General features: G+C 61.9%; 1 protein-coding gene across 1 annotated transcript; it reads right to left on the bottom strand.

Annotated features, from left to right (window-relative positions):
- Window positions 1-23,379, bottom strand: LOC119096300 (pericentrin). Its single transcript, XM_037219131.1, has 21 exons — window positions 23,299-23,379; window positions 22,694-22,848; window positions 22,156-22,323; window positions 21,564-21,668; window positions 21,040-21,180; window positions 19,244-19,399; window positions 18,978-19,028; window positions 18,389-18,498; window positions 17,575-17,704; window positions 16,771-16,974; window positions 16,230-16,394; window positions 14,112-14,246; window positions 13,341-13,799; window positions 12,389-12,529; window positions 11,969-12,091; window positions 11,348-11,497; window positions 10,854-10,982; window positions 10,503-10,625; window positions 2,214-2,733; window positions 1,626-1,815; window positions 1-481 (listed from the first exon to the last, which is right to left on the bottom strand). Exons 2-21 carry the CDS (start codon window positions 22,736-22,738, stop codon window positions 367-369), a joined length of 3,360 nt encoding a protein of 1,119 aa, XP_037075026.1. The 5' UTR covers window positions 22,739-22,848; window positions 23,299-23,379; the 3' UTR covers window positions 1-366.
- Between the last annotated feature and the right edge of the window lie 562 nt (window positions 23,380-23,941).

The raw sequence follows: 23,941 nt of genomic DNA, 5'->3' as shown, positions 1-23,941 counted from the left end.
TATCGCGTAAATGTATTTTCTGCTACTTAAAATAAGGAATTTCGTGCACTTTCACAGCGTAGACTACCACAGCGCGCTGGAGCGCGGCGACAACAGATACCATTCCCCCAGCACACCCCACACCCGTCTCTCCATCACAGTGGCCACAGGGCCAAGCACTGCCAGGCATGGAATTTATCGCGCGTGGTTACAAAACAGCGGACTAGAATAGGACAGGACGGGGCGCCGGGCCCGTGCAGAAATGCAACCACGTAATCCCATTTGGCCGCGCGCTCTGGACGGCCACGGAGACCCGGCTCCGACTGCACACTTCCGGCCGCCCCGCGAGAGCGGCCCGCCCCGCCGGCGGGGGGAGACGCCGGGCGGCTACCTCGCGCCGCCCGGCTGCGGCGGCAGGCCCTGCCGGTCCAGCAGAGCGTCGAAGCGCGCCAGGTACGGTTCCAGGTCCTCGGTGCACACGTCGCTCACGCTGGTGACGCTCCTGTAACGGACGGGGCGCTGGCGTCAGCGCTCCGGGGATGGCAGGTCGTCCCGCCAGTGCGGCGCCGCCGCTCCAGGCGACGCTCTGGAGGAGTACACCCCGCCCCGCCCCGCCTCCTGGGGTGGCCGTCATCACGTGGAGAAGAGCGCACCCCACCCCGCCCCGCCTCCTGGAGTCACCGTCATCACATGGAGAGGAGCACACCCTGCCCCGCCCCGCCTCCTGGGGTCGCCTTCATTACATGGAGAGGAGCACACCCCACCCCGCCCCGCCTCCTGGAGTTGTTGTCATCACATGGAGAAGAGCGCACCCTGCCCCGCCCCGCCTCCTGGGGCGATCGTCATCACATGGGGGAGCACACCCCACCCAGCCCCGCCTTCTGGGGTCGCCGTACATCACATCAGCCGCGTGTGTGTCGACGCCACGCAAACGTGGAGGCAGAACATTCCGCGCCGCGCCGCAGATTGCGTACCTCTTCTGATCACCACCGCCGTGATTCAGCGCCGCGCCGCGGATTGCGTACCCCTTCTGATCGCCACCGCCGTGACATTATGTTCCGAAGTTTCGGGTCAACATTCAACCAGGAAAGAAATTACACCGATGGAATTGAATTATGCCATCTGACTGATGCATGACTAATAACACACACAAGTGTCCAGTTCGTGACTTGTGCCTGTGAACGCAGCTCCGGGTCGTGACTGGTGACAGCGAGCGCGGCTCCGGTCCGTGACTTGTGACGGTGAGCACGGCTCCGGTTCGTGACTTGTGACTGTGAGCGCGGCTCCGGTCCGTGACTTGTGACGGTGAGCACGGCTCCGGGTCGTGACTGGTGACAGCGAGCGCGGCTCCGGTCCGTGACTTGTGACGGTGAGCACGGCTCCGGTTCGTGACTTGTGACTGTGAGCGCGGTTCCGGGTCGTGACTAGCCACTGTGAGCGCGGCTCCGGTTCGTGACTGATGACAGTGAGCGCGGCTGCTAAACAGAGCGGCTAAACAGAGCGGTCTCCGGACAGGGCGGCCACCTCGGGCGCACATGACCAGACCCGCAGGGCACTGCGGGCGGCGCCGCCTGGCCGCACTCCGGCGGCCGGCGTCCAAGCGCCGACCACGCGCGACACGGCCGCCGCGCGCACCGGCCACTAACCTGGCGTCGAACTGGCTGAGGTCGGGCACCGAGGCGCTGCAATCCCGGACGATGCGGTCCAGCTGGTCAAGCTGGGCGCGGGCGCCGGCGGTGGAGGCGGAGAGGCAGGAGGAGACGGGAGAGGCGGCCCGGTCGGCGGGGGACGCGGCCCGGTCGGCCGGTGCCGTCAGCGCGCCGGCCGACCGTCGGCCTGCGAACAACGGTGTTGCGTCAGAGGGGAGGCACTGATCGGGTCAGGCGCCGTAGCCCGGTGCCAGCGCAACATCGTCCTACGACCATGTAAGAAGTGATCCTTACCTTCTTTAAAAAAAGAAAGACAGACCCGGCTACAAATACACATCGATCATTTCCGGTTCTGATATCGATGTGGGGAAACTGCTGTTGTACAATAATAACCGTGATAAGTGATGACACACCAATCTCCCTTGGTTTGGATGGTCATACATAACATCACCATTACAGACACAACGGCACTCCTAGAACATCAGCCGACATCCCCCCCCCTGCAGTCTGTTGAGGTACGGGGGGGGGGGGCGTGACCCTCCGCAGTCGGGGAGCCAGACGGCATCGCCACGCCGTAGCACGCACCTGCTCGCCACCTGTGCACCATGAACGCCATGCGGTGGACGGCGATCAGCACCCAGGCGGCGGCGCGGAACTTGGCCAGCGGCGCCAGGAAGCGGCGGCCGTCCGGCCAGAACGCCCCGCCCGTCAGCTGCGTCATGCGCTGCAGCGTCATCGTCTCCGTCTCCTGGTAGCCGCCGAGCAGCACCATGAGGTAGCGCTTTTGCCAGCACAGCGCGCGTCGGTAGCTCTCGGCGCGCAGGAAGCGGCCGTAGGCGTACTGCAGGCGCGCGTCGTCTCCGTCGCCGGCGCGCGGCTGGCCGCGCCTCAGCCGTTCCTGCTCTGCATCGAGCCGGGCGATCCGCTGCTGCAGCCGCTGGCGCTCCTGACTCCAGGCCGAGCGCTCGGCCTCCAGCCGGTCGCGCCACGGGCCGGGCCCCGCTGCCGACGGCGCGTCGCCACGGTGACCCAGCTCGCGCTCCAGATCGCCGATGCGCGCGCGCAATCGCTCCACCTCTTCGTCGATGTCGGCCAGGCCGGCCACCTGGCGGCGAAAGCGTTGAACAGACGCGGGGCGCGGGGCCACATCAGCCGGGCGGGCGGCGTCGACAGCACAGGCTGTCGGCACGGGGCGGACCCGTGCTGCCCTGGACACCGTCACACCACCCGCAGACCCGAGCCCGAGAAACCACACATCACGTCCAAATATAACCTCCACAAGGTCCGCAGGCCACGCACGCAACAGGATATGACACAGACGGCAGGAGGGGACCAGTGGGGGTAGGGAGGGGGCGGGGCGGAGTCATGTGCACGCACAAGTCACAGCCACACCGCACACGGCTCTCACTGCCGACACATCGCCGCGGCCAAGCAGCGCCTCGCCTCAAACCACGCAGCGGCCCGCCGCCGGCTCGGCCGGCTCCTCTCTCACCTGTGCGCCGGACCGGCTCACCTTGGACCGGGCGTCGCCGGTGGGCGCCGGCCGTGCCCGCAGGCCGCTCCAGCTCGGCTGTCGCCGCCGACAGCTGCGGAACGCGCGCCGGCCAGAGGTCAAACAGCACACCCGCACACATGGACTGCGGCGCGGTCAGAACTGTACCATAGGGACACAGTCTTTATTATAGCGAAGTATAGGAAAACGAAAAGCTGTTAATAAAAGTCAAACAAGTCCATTACAAGATTCTCAAACACGGGCATCCATTCGGAATTAAGTAGCATGCATTAGCAGCATCCTATGGAGAACGGACCTGACTTCCACACGTGAATCGGCTAAAAATACGCAACCGTGGACAAAACACGTAAAAAACATTTCAAAGCGACAGGCGCCAATCACACTCCCACATTGTCATGCATAGCCCACTCCAGGACCGAATCCGCGTCCCACAAAGACGGGGGCGAGAGCTAGGACCAAGGGGGCGGAGCATCCAAACTCTGAAAACTGCATGGCCGTTGACTGGAAATAGATGACCAAAGCGGCTACAGGCCTCCAACTTGGGACAGCTTCCGTTGCTCCTGCGTATGGGTACTCCTTAGACGTATGCATAGCTGAATCATCACACACAGAAACTCCGTCTTTAGGAACATCACACCGGAGTTGAAGGGCAGTGAATGGCTGGATTCAGCTTTTAACTATTTGTTCGCAATGAACCTCCGATAACGAATGAAGTACCTCTGTTATTGTAACACCACGCTTACCATCTGTTGCGTGCCGGACAGGACCCTTAAAAGGGAGCATCCCATCTTTTTATACTTTTCACGCATCGTTACATCAGACGTTCATGATTTGATCAGTAAGATCAGTTTTTTCGAAGTTCTGAATACCTCAGTTTTCATCTGACGTAGCCCACTCTGCGGGGTAAACCTTATTTGACTCCCTGTTAACTCCACTATGACAAAAACACATTCCATTCGCTTTGATTTCTCCAAAGTACATTTTGTCATGTTTGTGAAACCCTAGTGTGCCAAAACATTTGTGTGATGAATAACACGAACGCTTGAAACACTGCTTAAGGCAAAAAGATTTACGAACATGAAGCTTTTATTCCGCGATTTCAATAAAATGTTAAACTACGGCTTTGATTTCTTCCTTATGGCGTTTGCCCCAATGGCCCTTTTCGAGGCGCACTTTGGCCTTGGGAATGGGAGTATTACATGATCCATGTGGCGCACTGGTTCAGGCTTCAAACCATCAACTTCTCGGCAGCAGGCCCTTGCCTGCTGGGTCAATCACAAACGTTCCCTTTTCGCACCAGTAGGGGCGTGCGCAGTGATTGTCATGACGACTGTGGCCGCGACCGCAGGGAAGACGCGTAGTGCTGTTACAAAGCGTTGATAGCGTAACTTGGGCCAAAAATCACTATAACTGATATCTATATCATGTCTTGACGGCACTGCAGTGGTGCTACCCAGCGTTATTATCAAATTCAACTAATCCTGAGGTTTCAGTAAAGTATGATACGAAACATATCCCGAAGGTAGGACACTGCCTTTGATTTGATAATGCAGATGCTCACGTTACCCTGTCACGCTTTCAACACTAAGTTTTGCCGAGCTTCACAGCCATAAAAAATACTCACAACTTTAAGCCTGATGGCGGGAGAGTACCGCGAGTCAACTCAGCGTTAATTCTGTACACGCTCGAGCCACTTGTCCTCTAGGCATAAACCACTCTGGTCACAAACAGGCTGGTATGGTCAGCCCATCCCTGTGGCCAGGAACCACCTACCAGCTGCGCCCATTTCCAACACAGAGCGTCGCCAGTACAAAACCTGATACCCGATCACGTAAATGTCTTCATGTCTTGGTCCTGGCAGTTTTGATATGACTGCCTTCGCCAACCACACTCTGCAGTCACCACCTCAGCGTCGTCGCCTGCGTCCACGCCCCCGCTCACCTGCTGCCGCAGCTCTGCCATCTGCTGTCGCAGCTCTGCCATCTGCTGCCGCAGCTCGGTCGCCTGCTGCTGCAGACGCTGGGCGGCGCGCCGCTCGCGCTCGGCTTCGGCGCGGCGCCGCTCGGTCAGCAGGCGCTGCTGGGCGCCGCGGCCGCGCTCCGTCTCCAGCTCGGCCAGCAGCCGGCGGCAGCGGTGCTGTTCGTCCGAGAGAAGCTGGCGCAGCTGCGACTCGGCCGGAGCCTGCCTCCCGGCCCCGGCCCCGGCCGCGTCTGGCCGCGGCGGCGGCACCGCAGCACACGCCTGGACGGCAGAGCAGGTGTCAGCACGGCTGCAATGAGCCAATCTGTACCGAACATAAGCCAGCAGTCAGCGGCATAACTGTCCGAAGGAAAGCATACCTGTACCTTGCCTGAGCACACGCACGCGCACGCGCACACACACACACACACACACGCACGCACGCACGCACGCACGCACGCACGCACGCACGCACGCACGCACGCACGCACGCACGCACGCACGCACGCACACACACACACACACACACACACACACACACACACACACACACACACACACACACACACACGGGCCGATCTGGCGGCTCGAATCACATTCGGCACGTGTGACATACAACATATCCATGAAGGGCCCTCCCATCACCAGCCTCATTACAACCCAGAGCAAAACTCGGTCGCGTGAGCCCGAGCGCCGCCGGCGCAGGACGGCGCCAGAGGTGACCCACATACTGCCGGAGCGCACCGGCGAGCTCACAGCCAACCATGATGAGTCGACTCTCACCTGGCAGTGTTCTCACTTCACCTCGACTCCCACGACTCTTACCTGGCCCGCTTTCAGCTGCGCTTCCGTCGCCGTCGTCGCCACCGTCGTCACCGCGGCGGTAGTCGTCACGGTGGCCGCTGGCGCCGCCGCTGCGACGGTCGCCGCCGCCGCCGTTGTCAGCGGCGTCTCCTCCTCGGCGGCAGCCAGCTCGGCCTGCAGCTGCGTTAGCTGGTCCTCGAGGGCGGCGCCGGGCCAGCGCTCGGAGCAGAGGCGTGAGATGAGACGCAGCTTGGCCTGGTGCTCTGCCGCCAGCCAGCCCTGCAGGCTGTCCACCAGCGCGCGCTCCTCCCGCAGCCGCCATTCCAGCAGCTCCACTGGCGGCACACCGACGCCGGAGCGTCACAGACCGGTCCGGCCCCGACACCTCGCCCCGCAGGCGCCACGGCCCGGCTCGCTGTCGATGCGCTGGCACAGGTACGCTACGGGCCGGCCTCGAGTCGGCACACTGTACCGCGTGGGTCTAACGGCAGCGCAACGTAACCGATGTCGCTGGCTGGCCTGGTGCCGGCCTCCAGCTAGACTGGTGCACAGCCAGGCACGACAGCCGGTACATGTTCCGCGGGAGAGAAGTCAGCCACATAACGCCTGAAGCCGCGTTGCCGCCGGCTGCGCTCAACATGGGCCCGGGTTGGCCAGGCCGCCTGGAGGCGAGCCAGCTGGGCAGGCCCGGCTCCAGCCCCAGCTCTGGCTGCTGCGGCCGGCACCTCACCTATCTGCCGGAGCTCCTCCTCCGTCTGGCGGCCGATGGCGGCGGCGCCGTCGCCGGCCGGCCCCGGCGCCGCGCTCGGGCCGGCCGAATGTGACTTGACGAAGCGCAGCTCAGAGAGCGTCAGCACCTGCCCGGCGCCGCACGGCGACACGTCAGCATACAGTGGGCCCGCCACTGACAGGCGACAACAGGGACCACCACCGGACTACAGGCTACTCCACCGGACCACACCACGGCCGGTGGGTGGCACCGCTTCAACACGGAGCGTCGACAAGCGCCCGCTGCCGCGCTGACGCCGCTCCGGTTCGCTCCGCGTCGCACCGCTGCGGGCACGCCCCCCACACCGGCCTGACGGCATGATTCTGCGGTCCGCCGGCGACCACCGCGCCGGACCGGTCGGGCCACGTCAGGCGCGCGGCGCCGCTCACTGACCTGGACGCCCTGGCTGTGCACCTTGTCGAGCAGCCGCTGCAGGCGGCGCGGCGTCTCCTGCTGCTGCTGCGGCTGCGACTGGTCGGCGGCCGGACCGAGCAGCGCCGTCAGCCGCACCTCCAGCTGCCGGCGCCGCCGTTCCTCCTGACGCCGATCAGCGGCCAGCTGGCGGCAGCGCTCCTCCAGCGCCCGCGCTCGCTCCTCCCACGCCGACGGCTGTCGGGAGCAGGCAGGGCGCCACCGGTGAGCATCACTCGACGCGGGGCCCAAACAAACGCACGCAGCAGTTGGGCCGTAAGTACACGGCCCCAGCAAATGCAGCGTACAGAAACGTGAAATGGTCGGCGGTGGCCCTCTCAACTCTACCTCCTACATCTCAACCAGACGTCAATCATCTGGGCCTCCGGTCCTTCACCCCGAGCCATACGTCCATGACTGGGTCTGATGTCGTCACCTGGTCTGGCGGCGACAGACCCGGACCGCTGTCCCGCTCCGGCTGCTCCGAAATAGCCCCAGACCGACTGTTGACGCTCGCCTCCGACTCCGGTCCGGCCGGGCCGACGCTGCAGCGCCCAGAGCCAGAGTTTCCCGATCAGTCACCGAACGGGAACAGACAGCCGGACGCAAAACTGTGCGGCACTGGGCAACCATCGCCGGCGCAACACCTCAGAAGGGCGACAATTTGTTATTGCAACGCCTCACATAAGCCAGTGTGGACATTCACGGGCACGCATGGGCCGCGACAAAACATGACAGTTGTAATGATCCACGTTTAAATGACAGCACGCTGGCTCAGAAGTTGGCACAAGGGCGTTCCTGGCATGGCACGCCCGGCACTACCGCCCTACCCACATCACGTGTACACCACGTGGCACCAGCTCATTCCGCCGCCGCAGTCGAAACTGACCTGCCCTGCGCCGCGGACGGTCCCGGAGTTTCTGCAGCGCCGTCGCCGCCGCGGCGGGAGCTCAGCTGCTGAATGAGGCCGTCCTTCAGTTGAACGGCCTCCTCCAGCGCGCGCAGGCGGACCGCCAGCTGGTGGGCGTGGCTCTCCTTACTCTGGAGGTCCGCCTCCAGCGAGCTGATGTGTCTGGTCAGCTCCTGGACTCTGTCCTGCTTTCTGGCGACCTCCTGCTCCAGTGACTGCAGGCGGACTGTCGCCTCCTGAGTGCGACCCTCCTTCTTTCGGCTCTCCTCTTCCGCCGAGCGTAGTCGCACCAACAGCTTTTGGTCGTGGGCCTCCCTCGATCGCGCTTTGTCCTCCAGCGATCGCACGCGGGTGCGCATCTCTTTGTTGCGATTCTCGTTCTCAATGTTGTTCTGTTCAGCTAACTGCAGGCGGGTCTGCAGCTCCTGGACCTGGGCCTCCTTGGCTGTAAGCTCTCGGACTAGGGCCTCCTTGGCTTTAAGCTCCTGGACCTGGGCCTCCTTGGCTTTTAACTCCTGGGCCTGGACCTCCTTGGCTTTAAACTCCTGGGCTTGGGCCTCCTTGGCTTTTAACTCCTGGACTTGGGCCTCCTTGGCTTTAAGCTCCTGCATCTGGGCCTCCTTGGCTCTAAGCTCCTGGACCTGGGTTTCCTTGGTTCTAAGCTCTTGGACTTGGGCCTCTTTGGCTTTGAGCTCCTGGACCTGGGCCTCCTTGGCTCGGCACTTCGCCTCGGACGACTGGAGACTGGAGAGAAGCCGTCTGATCCGGGTCTCTTTGTCCTGATTGTCGCTCTCCAGGGAGTTCAACCGGTTCAGCAGCTCCTGGAATACAAAAGCCATTAGCTCTCGTCTAGCACAGCTGGGACAGCACACAAGTAAGGGTCGGCCAACTTCAGCCTGTTATACGATGGGAAACTTTTGCGTGGGTGACACCTCTCACATGTAATGGCGCACCTACAGTAAACGTGCCAAATGCACCATGATTTTGCGCACTACCAAGATCTTGCAATGGAGAAGGAATGGCTATCGGTAAGAATGCCAGATCGGTTTTATGTATGGGAGTTTATAGGCAGGACTACAAAGCTCGGCAGCGCTCAAAACAGTTGCAACAGAACGACGAGCAGGTGTCGCACCACGCCTGCTTAGTCGTCCAATAGCCGATCTCAACGCAGGCGAGGTCCAGCATTTGCGCGTCGGGTCCAGTAACCGAGTCTTTCGAGCATGCAACCGTCGCGGGGTCCGCACGAACGACACGGCGTGGTCAAGGTACCTGAAGACTTCCTGGCCTCCACTCAGGGGATCCAGGCGGACAGATAGGGTACGGTTAGTCGGGGATAGAAGAAAGGAAAATGATCTGATGATGCGTCTGTCGAGCTGAAAGAAATCGGTCAGGAACAACAAAAACGGATCACCCGCGCTACGTGGCACTAGTTACTGCGTCCAATGAATGACAATGGGCATTTCTCGATGTCGCGCGTCAGCAAGATGAAAAAACGCGCGGCTTTCTGAGAACTGTGCAAGTAATGTAAGAACGAAGACAACATGAACCGTAATAAGCGGTATCAAAACTGTGACCTCGGTATCACCCGGCACCAGTGTTCTCAATAGCGAGCTCCCTGAAACATACTGGTAGGAAGACAGAGCGTACAGGTCATATCAGCACCGACGTCGGTGTGAACCGCGTCTCACGTTCCTTGCCAGTAGGTGACACTTACACGTAATACTTGAGCTCTCTGCGAAAAAAACCCACGCGAGAACAAAACACGCCATCTCTGGCCAGCGCTACATTGAACGACATCAGACTGATCAGATCTGTTCTACCCTGCCCGCACGTAAAAGATCAGACCAGATGGCGACAGCGGCACGGCGGGTCACGCACACCTCCAGCCAGGCCCAGCAGCAGCAGCGGGAGCTCATCACCGGCGCCACTCCGGGGAGGCGGCGGCACCGGCCTCAACGCGGCCTTACCTGCGACACCGGGCCCTCTGGTGGAGCTCTGCCGGCAAGAGCAGAACGATCGCCGGCCGGCCAGCGGCACATACAACGGCTGTCAGGTACAACAGACGGACGTGCTGACCGTCCCACGGACGGAGACACTCGGGCCGACACACACAGGCAAGCAGACAAACTGACACATACAACGGCTGTCAGGTACAACAGACGGATGTGCTGACCGTCCCACGGACGGAGACACTCGGGCCGACACACACAGGCAAGCAGACAAACCGACACATACGGACCGGCTGTCAGGTACAACAGACGGACGTGCTGACCGTCCCACGGACGGAGACACTCGGGCCGACACACACAGGCAAACAGACAAACCGACACATACGGACCGGCTGTCAGGTACAACAGACGGATGTGCTGACCGTCCCACGGACGGAGACACTCGGGCCGACACACACAGGCAAACAGACAAACCGACACATACACATACCGACGAGCACACAGACAGACTCCGCCCCTCCCCCCCCCCGCCCCGGGGAGTCCAGTCCAGCTCCCTCACCTCGTCCAGCAATGAGGGGCAGGATGACTTGGAGCCGACCTCGCTGTACGCCGGTTCCGATCGCTCCGTACCCGACACGAAGGCAGACTCAGCCTCGCTCTCCGACACGCTGTCCGCCTCCTGCTGCCGCCACGGCCGGCACCAGTCAGCCGGGCAGCCCACACACGGCAGCGGCCACAGCGCATGAGCGCTAGGAGCACGTGCGGGCAGGTGGTTTTGTCCGGTGCTGGTGGTACCAGGCCATGGGGAGCTCCAATAGCCTCACAACCGAAAGGTGGACCTCGCTCTTCTACCCCGTAATCGGCCCGCTGACCCAGCTGATCTCAAGGCCGGCCAGCGGCCGCCACTGACCTGGTAGCCGGCCCGCGCGCTGGCCGGCGCCGCCGGGTAGGCCGGTGACGACGCCGCCAGCTCGGACATGTAGCCGGAGGAGGTCGGGTCCGGCTCCGAGCCGCCATCGGTTGCAGCCCGCTCCTTCTCCTGGCGCCGACGGTCGGTGCGCGGCGACGCGGCCAGACCGAGAGGGCGGGGGGAGGGATGGGGCGGTACGGGTCACGGTCAGGACAGGAAGGACGGCAGAGCACATGCAACCACAGCAATGGCAGCAGGAAAAGGGCACCCAGGCAGATGAACAGAAAAGAATGAATCTGTAGAACGGCCGTCAGATTGTCGAGTGATAGCAGTCATGCAGACAGACGAACAGAAGATCGGGTGCGACAAACCCTGCTAGGCTCCAGCAGCGGGCCGTTGTCCTGTCCCATGTGTCGTCACGTCAGAGTCCGTCAGTCGAGCGCCGAGCGCGGGCGCGAGAGCAGACGGGCGGCGCCACCACCGCCGCGCCCCACCTGCTGACTCTGGCGCTGGGCGCGCGCCATCAGCGCCGACGCCTCGTGCATCTTGCTGCAGGCGTCCAGCTTGTTAATCTCCATGTCGCGCAGCGTGACCAGCAGCTGCTCCTCCAGACAGCGCATCTGTGGTGACGACGTCTCCGCGCCCTGCACACAGCGGCATCGATAGAGGGCGCTCAGCTGCTCGTCGAGACGGACCACCGCCACGACCGAGGGGTGGGGCGCAACGATAAACCTGGTCGATCGGCTACCCTGGCACCATACTGGCCATGCATTCTGTACATAACAAATAGCACAGCCCTGCTACATGTTCTGGGTGAAACGCACATAACCGACTGTCTACTGCTCTAGCTGGGAGTGGGCCTCACCTGGCGTTGCAGCTGCTGGATCTGCTGCTCCAGCTGGGAGTGAGCCTCACCTGTTGCCGCGGCTGCTGGATCTGCCGCTTCAGCTGGGAGAGAGCCTTACCTGTTGCCGCGCCTGCTGGATCTGCCGCTCCAGCTGGGAGCGAGCCTCACCTGATGCCGCAGCTGCTGGATCTGCTGCGCCAGCTGGGAGCGAGCCTCACCTGATGCCGCAGCTGCTGGATCTGCTGTTCCAGCTGGCCGTGAGCCTCACCTGTTGCCGCAGCTGCTGGATCTGCTGCTCCAGCTGGCAGTGAGCTGCCTCCTGTTTCCCGATGGCCTGCCGTATCTCGCTGACCTCATTCAGCAGACGCAGTTCGGTCTCTGACGTGGCCACCTGGCGGACGGCGCGGGGCGGTATCCCGTCAGAGTCCAGCAGTGCCGGCGAAGACGTCCCGCGCAAGGCCGCGCCACCACCAGCCGGGCAGGGCGGCCACCACCCCAGCCGACGGATAAGCCACGCCTGCTCGATCAGCAGAACTGCACAGCACTGAGCCATCGCGCTCCGTCCGAGAGCGGTGTCGAACAGGCTGGCCGCCGTCGCGGGGCTCCGCTCAGACCTCACCAGCCGGACTGGTGCTGATGCCCAGCACAGCCGGCCGGCGTGTGAGTGGTGTCGGCCTGGGCGGCTCACCTTCTGGCCGTCCATCGAGTCGGCGACGCTGGAGTAGTCCTGGTCGAGACGCGCCAGGATCGGGTTCAGCACCTCCAGCCGGCCGCGCAGCTGCTCCAACTGCCGCTGCAGCCGGACTGTCTCCTCCTGGCTGTCCGCCGACTGGGCGGCAATCGTCACCAGTCACACGCCAGCCAAGGGCGGTGCACAGTGGACCGTGCATAGCTCCCTCGCGTCCAAACCAGAACCACGCACACCTAGCCGCTTCGATCACCTCAGTCTAAGAAGGAAACCTGTGGTTTGCATGTTCAAAACATTGGTCATCTTTGCCTGTGGAGACGTCTGAGTACGTCTGTTCAGTACGTCTGAGTTAAAAGTGTTCCATACCTAAAATACTCCAAATAATCTCCAGCAACAGCAAATGGGCCAAGACGGTTCAGGACGCCTTGGTAGGCAAAGTAACTCTGTAAGTATGCGTTGCGGTGTTTACTAACAACACCCGTAAGCACCTGTAGTCGTCCGGTAGACAGTGCGACCTGGTCTGCGGCGGGCAGGCACGTCTCGCCGCGTCCCCATCCCTCCAGCTCGTACCTGGTCTGCGGCGGGCAGGCACGTCTCGCCGCGTCCCCATCCCTCCAACCCGTACCTGGTCTGCGGCGGGCAGGCACGCCTCGCCGCGTCCCCGTCCCTCCAACCCGTACCTGGTCTGCGGCGGCAGGCACGTCTCGCCGCGTCCCCGTCCCTCCAGCTCGTACCTGGTCTGCGGCGGGCAGGGACGTCTCGCCGCGTCCCCGTCCCTCCAACCCGTACCTGGTCTGCGGCGGCAGGCACGTCTCGCTGCGTCCTCGTCCCTCCAGCTCGTACCCGGTCTGCGGCGGCAGGCACGTCTCGCCGCGTTCCCGTCCCTCCAGCTCGTACCTGGTCTGCGGCGGGCAGGCACGTCTCGCCGCGTCCCCGTCCCTCCAGCTCGTACCTGGTCTGCGGCGGGCAGGGACGTCTCGCTGCGTCCCCGTCCCTCCAGCTCCTGCTTGCGTGTGCTGAGCAGCTGCTTCTTCCTGCGCAGGGTCGCCTTAAGCTGCTGGATGGAGTCGCCGCTGGAGCTGGTGAAGGCGCTGTTGGCCTGCTCGGAGCCGGCGCTGGCGCTGGCGCCGCCCGCCTCCGAGCCGGGCACGGTGGGCGCCGAGTCCCAACTGTGCTCCGACGCGGGCGGCGACATCGCTCGCGCCGACGGCGGCTGCGGCGACCGCTCCTCCGTCTTCTCGGCCAGAGCGCTGACGTCGAGCCGCGACAGGTCACTGGGCTCCTCGTGGGCCGACGAGGCGGCGGCGTGACGCAGCACCTCCGGGCTCGGCTGGCTCCCGGAGAGGCCGGCCAGCAGCCGTGCCGACAGGCTCGTCTCCTGGCCGGACCGGTCGCCGGCCGACAGCGAGCGCTGCAGACGGGCACCGGCCGGTCAGTCGCCGGCCGCCCAAGGCCAGTCGCTGACGGGACGCGCCCGCCGCACTCAACGGCACATGTAGTGACCAACCTGCACATAAACGCCACAGCCCAACAAAAATGCTCGTGAAACGAGGGAAAACGCGGGTGTGGGGCGTGAGCCTCGTGAGCCATTCGCTCTGTACGCAGACGGCGCCAGACTCAGCCCACTCGACAGATCGAGTGGGCTGAAGAATCGCCAAGCTGATCCCAGAAGTAGGAATCAGTGGTTAACACATAAAAGCGGCAGTCTCGTCTCGCATGGTACCGAGGACTGCTGGGCAAGGCCCCTGACGTTCCGTTCCAGGTCCTCGATCTGCTGGTTCTTGTCGGACAGCAGCCGCTCCACAAACTCAGGCAGGTTGTTCTCCCGCAGCTGGGCCAGCAGTTCCTGATACTGGAGCTGCAACACAGCATACGACCCGTCACCAAAAAGCCCGGGAACGAGCCGCCCGCTCTCGACCAAGCCGGTTAGGTTTCGCACCACACCTAGACCCCCAACAAGGAGGCCTTGCCGGTACCGGCACCTACACAGTCCGTCTTACAACGGACCCCTATGGTGACTGAGGGGAGAGCCAGCGCCACGCCTCCATCGCCTGACGCTGGCGCAGCCGTCCGTCGCCGCCGCCGCCGGCGCCAGGTCCACGTACGTCGGTGGTGCTGCCGACCGGCGAGCGGCGGATCGTGTCCAGCATGAAGCGGCGCCGCTGCTCGGCGTCCAGACTCCAGGCGCGCTGGTCAGCCACGCTCGCCACCGCGCGCAGCCGGTTGGTCATCTTGACGGCGTGGTGGTCACCATATTCGTTCCCGTCGCCCGACGTCAGGCTGGTGGAGGCCACGCGCGCCATGTACAGGCGCCGCTCGTCGCCGCTCAGGCCCCAGGCGCGCGGGTCTGACACCGAACTCGGGTTGCGCAGCGCCAGCAGGTGCAGTGACGGCGCCGCCGGCACCTCCGCAGGCGGAGACGGGGGTTCCGGCATTCTGATCGCCTGGCGCGACGGCTCACTGGAGCGATGAGGTCTACCCCGCCAGCCCGGGTCTGAACAACGCTGAGCACGTCCGGAAAACAATCATAACTGCATGTAACGGTGCTGACTAGATACAATTTAGGCTTAAACGACAAATTTCATTCAGCTGGTTGAGAAAAGCGCTGCAACTTTGGTTACGGGTACGGAATACGAAATGTCATGACCTCGCCGCCTTGCGGAATTCAAAAGCCGAGCAATTTGAAAGACACGTGCCCAATGAAAACCGACGTAGCTTTCTCGTGCCTATGTCTGTGGATACTTCTTCGTCAAGTTTCAAGAAACATGTTTTGAAGCAATGAAAAAGAAAAAGCATTGATTGTAACAATACTCTCAATCCCTCATCAATTACTATCGCCCGAGGACAAAGACAAGTCTACGCTGTTCTTGTTTATGTGCCAGGTATAACTGCTGAAAACCGCAGTCCAAGTTTTAAAACGTTTGATTCTGACTTCAAAATATTTTGTTGAGCTGACGACCAGCAATATGCCGCGAGGAAATGATTAAACAACGTTGTAGTGCCAAACAACGGTTGTGTTAACGGCATTTAATTCATTTGTCATTAGTACTACAACGTCGTGTAACCAGTGCCTCCTGACACAATGAATGACGCAAGCCTAACAAAAGCCCTTTGAAATCGTAGTGCAGAAAACCGGGAGCGGAAAGTCCTCCTTTCTTATACAAAGTTTGATTCCTGTTCAAGCAACACATCTAGCGATAAGCTAGCAGTGTATTATCTGCACTGCTTATATTGTGGTTTGTACAGCTGGTGCCATCAAAAAAGTTTGCATGACTTCTGTCATCACAACCAAACGCGACCATGACAGGCCAGACAATGTGGCAACAATCTTGGCTGCAGTCAGCACAGGCCGAACCTCAAAGACAGGTTCACATCATACCTCGTCCTTATCGACAGGTACCCATGACCATGGTGAATGACCCGAGCAGCCCCCTTCCCAGCCGATAGCTGTGGGCTGTTCGCTCCCAAGCTGGTGATGAGCGGTAATAAAGCGGCAGGGTCATCATGAGAAAGACCGTGTAGATGACGGCTGTGACCTTTCGGTGGCTTGGATACAGTCTGCAGTCCGCCTGCATCTCGTCTACAGTGCCGGCTAGCCGTGGGGGGCGACCAACACCGTATTCACGCACGCTGCGTGATGGTTGTTCTGCTCGGTTCTGTACGCTCAGTACTGTTCTGCAGCCAGTGTGGGTCCTCTGGGTTGTGTCTCATCTAATACACCAGGGCCACGACCTGTCGGCATGGTTCTGTACCCGTTCCGCCGAGCTCCCCAGTTCACAACGCGCCAGGTGTGAGCTCTGACACTCGACACTCCGTGGCAGAGAGTCTGTGCCGGCCTCACCTGCAGGGCGCGGTGTCTGGCCTGCAGGGAGCGCAGCTCGGCCGCCTCGCGTGGAGAGCCGGCCGGCGGTGCTCTCTCCTGGTCCCGGCCCAGCCGCGCCAGCTCCGACTCCCGCGCAATCAGCTTACGGCGCGTCTCGTCCAGCTGACAGGTCAGGTCAGCCAGCTGCAGAGGTCACCGAGGCACATCACACACCGGAGCAGGGGGTCAAACGTCCCCAATGGGGGTCACCGACAGGTCAGGTAGGCCAGCTGCAGAGGTCACACCCGTACGCCACGCCATGAAGCAGACGGCGACCTGTTCCAAAAGCGACAGCAGGCCAACTGACGGGTCACGTGTAGGACCTAAATATACTGTAGCGAGGCCGGCTCTCGTGTGCGCACCAGAGGACGCCTGAACAGAAGCTGCGTGAGGACAGTTTCCGCAGCCGAGAACGCCAATGACAGACAAATTATTAAAGGCACTCGGCATGTTCAGACTGTATTTCTCCGTCCTACTGCTACACTCGGTCCAGACCCCGCCACCTCTGTCGGTCTCCCACCTGTTTCTCCTTGGCGCGCATTAGTTTGGCGGCGGCGTCCAGCTCTGCCTGCAGGTAGGCCAGCCGACCGCGCCACTCCGTCTCCGGTTCGGTGCCGACCTCAGCCGCCAGGCGGCTCTGCTGCAGCCGTGCCCGCAGTGCCGACTGCTGCAGCAGCTGCTCCGTCAGCTGCTTCTGCAGCACCTCCCGCTCGACCAGCAGGTCCTGCGCCGCCGGGAACGCGTCCATTAACAAACCAAAGTTGTGATTAACACATCAGTTTATCTGAACAATCAGCTATTCGTCACGTTCAGCTGCATCCAACAGACACACATATGACCTAACGGACCCGCTGGTCGGCCTGGCAGCATCTCATGACTGGCCTGCTGGCCAGCCTGACAGCATCTCATGACTGACCTGCTCGCCAGCCTGACAGCATCTCATGACTGACCTGCTGGCCAGCCTGACAGCATCTCATGACTGACCTGCTGGCCAGCCTGACAGCATTTCATGACTGGCCTGCTGGACAGCCTGACAGCATCTCATGACTGACCTGCTGGCCGGCCTGACAGCATCTCATGACTGACCTGCTGGCCGGCCTGACAGCATCTCATGACTGACCCACTGGCCGGCCTGACAGCATCTCATGACTGACCTGCTGGCCGACCTGACAGCATCTCATGACTGATCTGCTGGCCAGCCTGACAGCATCTCATGACTGACCTGCTGGCCGACCTGACAGCACCTCATGACTGGCCTGCTGGCCGGCCTGACAGCACCTCATGACTGGCCTGCTGGCCAGCCTGACAGCATCTCATGACTGACCTGCTGGCCGGCCCGACAACGGCTCAGCTCTGCCTCCAGCTGTCTGGTGCGGGCCAGGGCCGCCTCCTCCACGGACACCAGACGGTCTAGCTGACGCCGCAGCCGTCCCAGCTCGTCACCGGTCGGCGCGCTGCAGAATAGGGAACGCCGCCATCAACACAACGCCACAGAACAGGGGGCGCCGTCGTCAGCACAACGCCACAGAACAGGGAGCACCGTCGCCAGCACAACGCTAGAGCTCATGGTGGCGGCATAGCCTGACGGTTGACGATATCTACTAACTTGACATAGCTTGAATATTGCCATAATTGAGAGCATCTAATGACTTGCCCCTTATCAGCATGTTGCCACCTTTGGAGCCAACAGGACCAACGGCCTTTCCCATCCACCATCACAACTTAGCCTTGAAACATCAACGACATCTAACACTGTCCCGAAGATAATGACGTTCTCTTGATAGCCATCGACTCCCTCAGACTTGAAAGGTCAGAAAACACAAAAGGCACACCAGCAACCGGTGACATGCCAGTCACACCAGTCAGCCACATCACCAAGTCACACCAGCCAAACTAGCCACTGATGCACCCTAAAGACCGACTCCGGACGGCACACAATCACGTCATGAGGAGGCGTCGCCAGCTACCAACACCAACCGCCAACAAGCGTCACTGCCCTTCCCACTGGCACATGAGCGCACGCCCCGAGTCGGACAATGCGCAACACAATGAAACCCACACACGAGATACACGACACCGCTGGCTGGATAGCTGATCGGTACAAGTGTCAAAGGTCGGCGGTAAGATGTGCCGCTCACCGCGTGAGATCTCTCTGGGATCCTGCCGGTGAGAGGGACTCGACGGCCGAGCAGAAGCTGTTCTCCAGCGTCTCCACGCGCTCCTCCACATGCGTCCCCATCTGCAGGATCTGCCGGTGACAAAACATGTCAAAATGCCAACATGTCAAGCGTCAAACGCCAACGACATGTATAATGTCAAATCACCACATCACGCCTACTCTTCTCGCCAGACCACGATTCGTGAGGACGGATATGTTCCATGATCGTTCACACAAACACACGACGAGCAAGGACAACATTAGGTCACATAACCACACAACGAGCAAGGACAACATTAGGTCACATAACCACACAACGAGCAAGGACAACATTAGGTCGCACAACTACAAAACGAGCACAGGTGACATTAGCACGGTCGGCGGGTATCATTTGGTCACCGCGACGTTAGGGTGCATACACATCTAGCCCCCACGTTCTGGAGGCGACATGAACGTGTGTAAATGAACGCATTACACCATTGTAGGCCAACGTAGGCATGCCATGGTCATGATGCGCACCTTCACAGCCAGCGCTATGTAATAAAGACGATGGCATGTGGACGCCTTACCTTCTGCGATACAATCAGAATGTCAGCTGCACAATCAGCTGTCAGCTGTAGCTGTCAGCAGCATATGAAACAGACAGCACATGCATATAGCAAGTATCTCGACTGAAAGGATAGAATCCGCCTACCTCTTCATTCCTGGGCACGGGATGCCAAGCAAGAACCTCGGTAATCGTCTTAAAAACGGTGGACAATTCTCCCCATCATAGCGGGCCTGCAGCACGCTGGTGGCACGCCGGGGAGCCCCTCGTCCCTGACTGGTCCCTCACCTGGTCCCTCAGCTCCTGCAGCAGGGACGGGCAGACCGAGAGTGTGGTGTCGTCGCTCTCCGCCGTGGTGTTGAGGGCGGCTGTTGGCGGTGGCGCGGCGCCGGCCGCCGACGGCTGTCCCGGCCGCGCAGCAGCCGAGCAGCTGCAGCTAGCCAGCTGCCGACGCAGGAGCAGCGGATCAGACACATTTCTGGACAACACACGGCGCTGTGCCTGTCTCCGTGTCTGTATCACAGTGCATCGGTTTTCGTGAAGGCCTGAAAGTGTGCCTGCATTTGCAGTTCCCGACACCAGTTTCTGCAGCTATAGTTCTTGCCGCGGCTGTAGGAGCACGTGCAGCACAGCACCAAGTACAGCCGCAGGAACACGCGCAGCTATACCTATTCCTGCAGCTGTCTCACAGCTGTTTCTGCGCTTGATGGACAGTGAACACGTTCCTCCAACCGTTTCCCGCAGTATCTGCCTCTTCGGCCATCTGATGACGTTCCCACCCCGGCAGGTGTCTGACACACGTGTTTCGGCCGCGCTCCCCTCTGACGGGCTATACTTGCTTCTGAGGCTGTCATACAGCACGGCCGTGTATGCAGCTGTCTGACGGTGCGCCGGTGTCAGCAGCTGTCTGACAGTATGCCGATCTCAGTCGCTGTCTGACAGTGAGCTGTCTCAGCTGCTGTCTGACAGTGCGCCGATCTCAGCAGCTGTGACAGTGCGCCGGTCTCAGCAGCTGTCAGACAGTGCGCCGGTCTCAGTCGCTGTCTGACAGTGCGCCGGTCTCAGCCGCTGTCCGACAGTGAGCTGTCTCTGCAGCTGTTTGATGTACGCTTCTCTCAGCAGCCGTCCGCCCTCTGTTTATGAAGCTGACTGCATGTGTGCCTGTTCTTCCATCTATCTAGATGGTTTTGCAGCCGTCTGAGTGTACGTCCTACTGGCGCGGCTGTCTGACAGCGGTCCGTGCGTACCTGTTTCCGCAGCTGTCTGCCCGTGTCTACCTGTTTCTGCAGTTGCCTGCCCGTGTGTACCTGTTCCTGTAGCTGCCTGCATGTGTACCCGTTTCTGTCAGCTGCTTGCCAGTGTGCACCTGTTTCTCCAGCTGCCTGCCCGTGTGTACCTGTTTCTGTAGCTGCCTGCATGTGTACCCGTTTCTGCCAGCTGCTTGCCAGTGTGTACCTGTTTCTGCAGCTGCCTGCCCGTGTGTACCTGTTTCTGCAGCTGCCTGCCCGTGTGTACCTGTTTCTGTAGCTGCCTGCATGTGTACCCGTTTCTGCCAGCTGCTTGCCCGTGTGTACATGTTTCCGCAGCTGTCTGCCCGTGTGTACCTGCTTCTGCAGCTGCCTGCCCGTGTGTACCTGTTTCTGCAGCTGCCTGCCCGTGTGTACCTGTTTCTGTAGCTGCCTGCATGTGTACCCGTTTCTGCCAGCTGCTTGCCCGTGTGTACATGTTTCCGCAGCTGTCTGCCCGTGTGTACCTGTTTCTGCAGCTGCCTGCGAGTGTGTACCTGTTTCTGCAGTTGTCTGCCCGTGTGTACCTGTTTCTGCAGCTGCCTGCGAGTATGTACTTGCTTCTGCAGCTGCCTGCCCGTGTGTTCCTGTTTCTGCAGCTACCTGCATGTGTGTACATGTTTCTGCAGCTGCCTGACCGTGTGTACCTGTTTCTGCAGCTGCCTGCCTGTGTGTGCCTGTTTCTGCAGCTGCCTGCGAGTGTGTACATGTTTCTGCAGCTGCCTGCCCGTGTGCTCTTGTTTCTGCAACTGCCCGCATGTGTATACCCGTTTCTGCCAGCTGCTTGCCAGCGTGTACCTGTTTCTGCAGCTGTCCGTTGGCGGCCGTCAGTCGGAGCAGCTCTGCCCGCAGCCGATCCAGTCCGGCCTGCTCGCCGGACTGGCCCAGCTCGTCCAGGTGAGACTCCAGCGAACGGATGATGTCCCGTAGGTCGTATATCTGGGACAACGGGGCCAGCACGTCAGCTGGCTGAAGAACAAAGGACACGTCAGCTGGCGAACACCGCACACCAACGGCAGCCGCGCCGGGCAGCGGTCCGAGAGCCGGCAACAGACCGGAATCGCTGCACACGCGTCATGCATTTGTCTTAGTACATTGTCATGACTGTACTACATTTACTGTACGAATCCAGATTCTAGATTTGACCTTCAGTAACATCTGGGAGTCGTTAAGTTCGCATTCGCCACAGCAATCAACAGCTGCAGCTGCCAACAATATGCACGCATATAATGCAGTCCACTTCATCTCGATCCACGCTGCATCAGACAATCACCCACGTCTGCCGAGCCCGTCAGCTGGCCAGCAAGCTCCAGCTCTCCCACCTTGTCGACGGCCGCCTTCAGCTCGTCGCGCAGCCCGGCCCGCTCGTGCTCCGACTCCTGGGCGGCCGACAGCAGCTCGCTGTTTTGCACCTCCACGCTCTCCAGCTGCCGGTCAGAAAAGCATACACCGGCTCGGCCTCGCTGTCAGCCCACTGGTGTCGCACCAGATCGCACGGGCCAGCCGTGGACCAGCAGCGGACACACGGCGGCTCGGCCTCGCTGCCCGCCCACTGGTGTCGCACCAGATCGCACGGGCCAGCCGTGGACCAGCAGCGGACACACGGCGGCTCGGTCTCGCTGCCCGCCCGCTGCTCGGCATCGCGTAATCCACGCCGCTCGAGATGGCAGCCGCTGCCGCAGTAGTATGTCAAACCAACAACTACGCATTACCCTGATCCTTTCACAGGCCTGACCACTCAAGTCAGCCGTGACAGCCACAACAGCCGCGCCCAGAGGGGGGGGGGGGGGGGGGGGCGGACGTCACCCTCCCGGAGCGGGCCGGCCGCGCCGCGCACCGCCCATCTTCCTCCGGCGGCTAACCCAGCCGTCCGGCCCCAGCTCAGGCGCGAGCCGCGACGTCCCTCTGACACACCTGGCGACGCCGGATGGCCTGCTCGTCCCGCTCGCGCTCGCGCTCGGCCACCAGCTGGACGAGGCGCGCCTGCTCGCGGCCGAACTCGTCTCGCTCGGCCTCGCGCTCGGCCGTCAGCTCGTCCAGGAAGGCGCGGCCAGCGCGCAGCTGCTTGTCGGCGGCCGCCATCTGAGCGGCGCCAGGAGAACGGAGGTCAGTCGCACGGCACCGACGACAAGGAGCCAAGGAGCCGGCCGCGCTGTCACGTGAAGTGCTGACTGGCAGTGATTGGTTGCAAAGAAGGTGGGCAGATAACAAATATCTTGCCCACAGACGAGTGAGACGATAGGACATTACACTGCACGGGAATCATGGGCGACAACGAACCATGATGTGACACCCGCATGGCCGTCATGCTGCAGGAAAAGGTGCAGAAAGCACGCCCACAAAAAGTTCAGCTCTCTCGTGGCGTCATTTCGTGCTCATTCGCCGACCTACGTCCACATGCTACTGCTCCCCCCCCCCCCCCTTCTCCCTCGTCCATGTCAGTCCGTCTGACCTGCTGCTTGATGTCATCCACCTCGCGGTTGCACTCGGCGACCATCTGATCGCTCTGCGCCGTCAGCTCGGAGAGCAGCGCCTCCAACTGGTGCACCCGGCTCAGCAGCAGGCGGCTGTCGTCGGCATCGGCCGGCGAGGTCAGCAGTGCCTCCGCTGCCGACGTGGGGTCAGGCCCGTGTCACGGGGTCAAATGGTGTCACGGTGTCAGGTTGTGTCACGAGGTCAGGCCGGTGTCACGGGGTCGGGCTGGTGTCGCGGGGTCGGGCCGGTGTCACGAGGTCAGGCCGGTGATGTAGGGTCAGGCGGTGTCACGGGGTCAAATGGTGTCACGGTGTCAGGTGGTGTCACGAGATCCGGCCGGTGACATAGGGTCAGGCGGTGTCACGGGGTCGGGCTGGGGTGGGGCCGGAGCCGAGGCACAGGCCGGTGTCACGGGACAGGCCGATGTCACGGAGCACGCGCACACGCAGGCCCACACCAGACCGGGACGGAGCTGGCGCGCGGTACGGTTTCGCCAACGTCAGGGAGCGACTGGCCAACACAGCACCGCCAAACAGTAGGATACACATCAGCGTAGCCCAGCAGCGGGCACCGGTCCCTCACCGGCGTCCCTGATGTGCTGCAGCGTGACCTCGGGCGGCAGCGGCTGGGCGGGCGGCGCCTGACCCGGCGGCCGGCTCTCGCCCAGCGCCTCGCGCTCTTCGCCGGCCTCCAGCCGCTCCTGGAGGGCGGCAGCCGCCTGGCGCGCCGCCAGCAGCTCGGCCGCCTGACCGTCCAGCCGGCGCTGCAGCTCGGCGGCGCGGTGCTCGGCGCGGCGCGCGCGCTCCGGCTCGCCGCCGCCGGCCGCCGCCGCCTGCAGGCGCGCCGCCGCCTCGCGCACGCACTGCTGCACGCGCGGCAGCTGGCGGCCGCGCTCGGCCCAGAGCACCGGCCCCTCGTCAGGCGCCAGCGCCTCCAGCACCATGCGGTCGGTTGCCTCGGCCTCCGGGTCAGCGCTGCGGCCGGGCGGCGGCGCCGGCCGGTACAGCCGCTCGGCCGTCTGGTAGTACTGGCACAGCACGCGCACCAGCCCGCCCAGCTGCTGGATCTGCTCACTCTGCTCCTCACTGCAGAGCGACGATTAGTGATTGGTTGCGCTGGATGGCGACCGTGCACAATTTCCGTTACTAGAGCTTTGTTTGGGTCCGGGTCCGCATTGCTGCCGTGCTTGCTACTACAATCGGGGGTGTGAGACACACACAGTTGG

The sequence above is a fragment of the Pollicipes pollicipes genome, unplaced genomic scaffold (genome assembly GCF_011947565.3).
Source record: "Pollicipes pollicipes isolate AB1234 unplaced genomic scaffold, Ppol_2.1 Scaffold_4295;HRSCAF=5057_pilon_pilon_pilon, whole genome shotgun sequence".
NCBI lineage: Eukaryota > Metazoa > Arthropoda > Thecostraca > Pollicipedomorpha > Pollicipedidae > Pollicipes > Pollicipes pollicipes.
The sequence above is the reverse complement of the archived record's forward strand: the minus strand, read 5'-3'. Positions and strand labels throughout refer to the sequence as shown.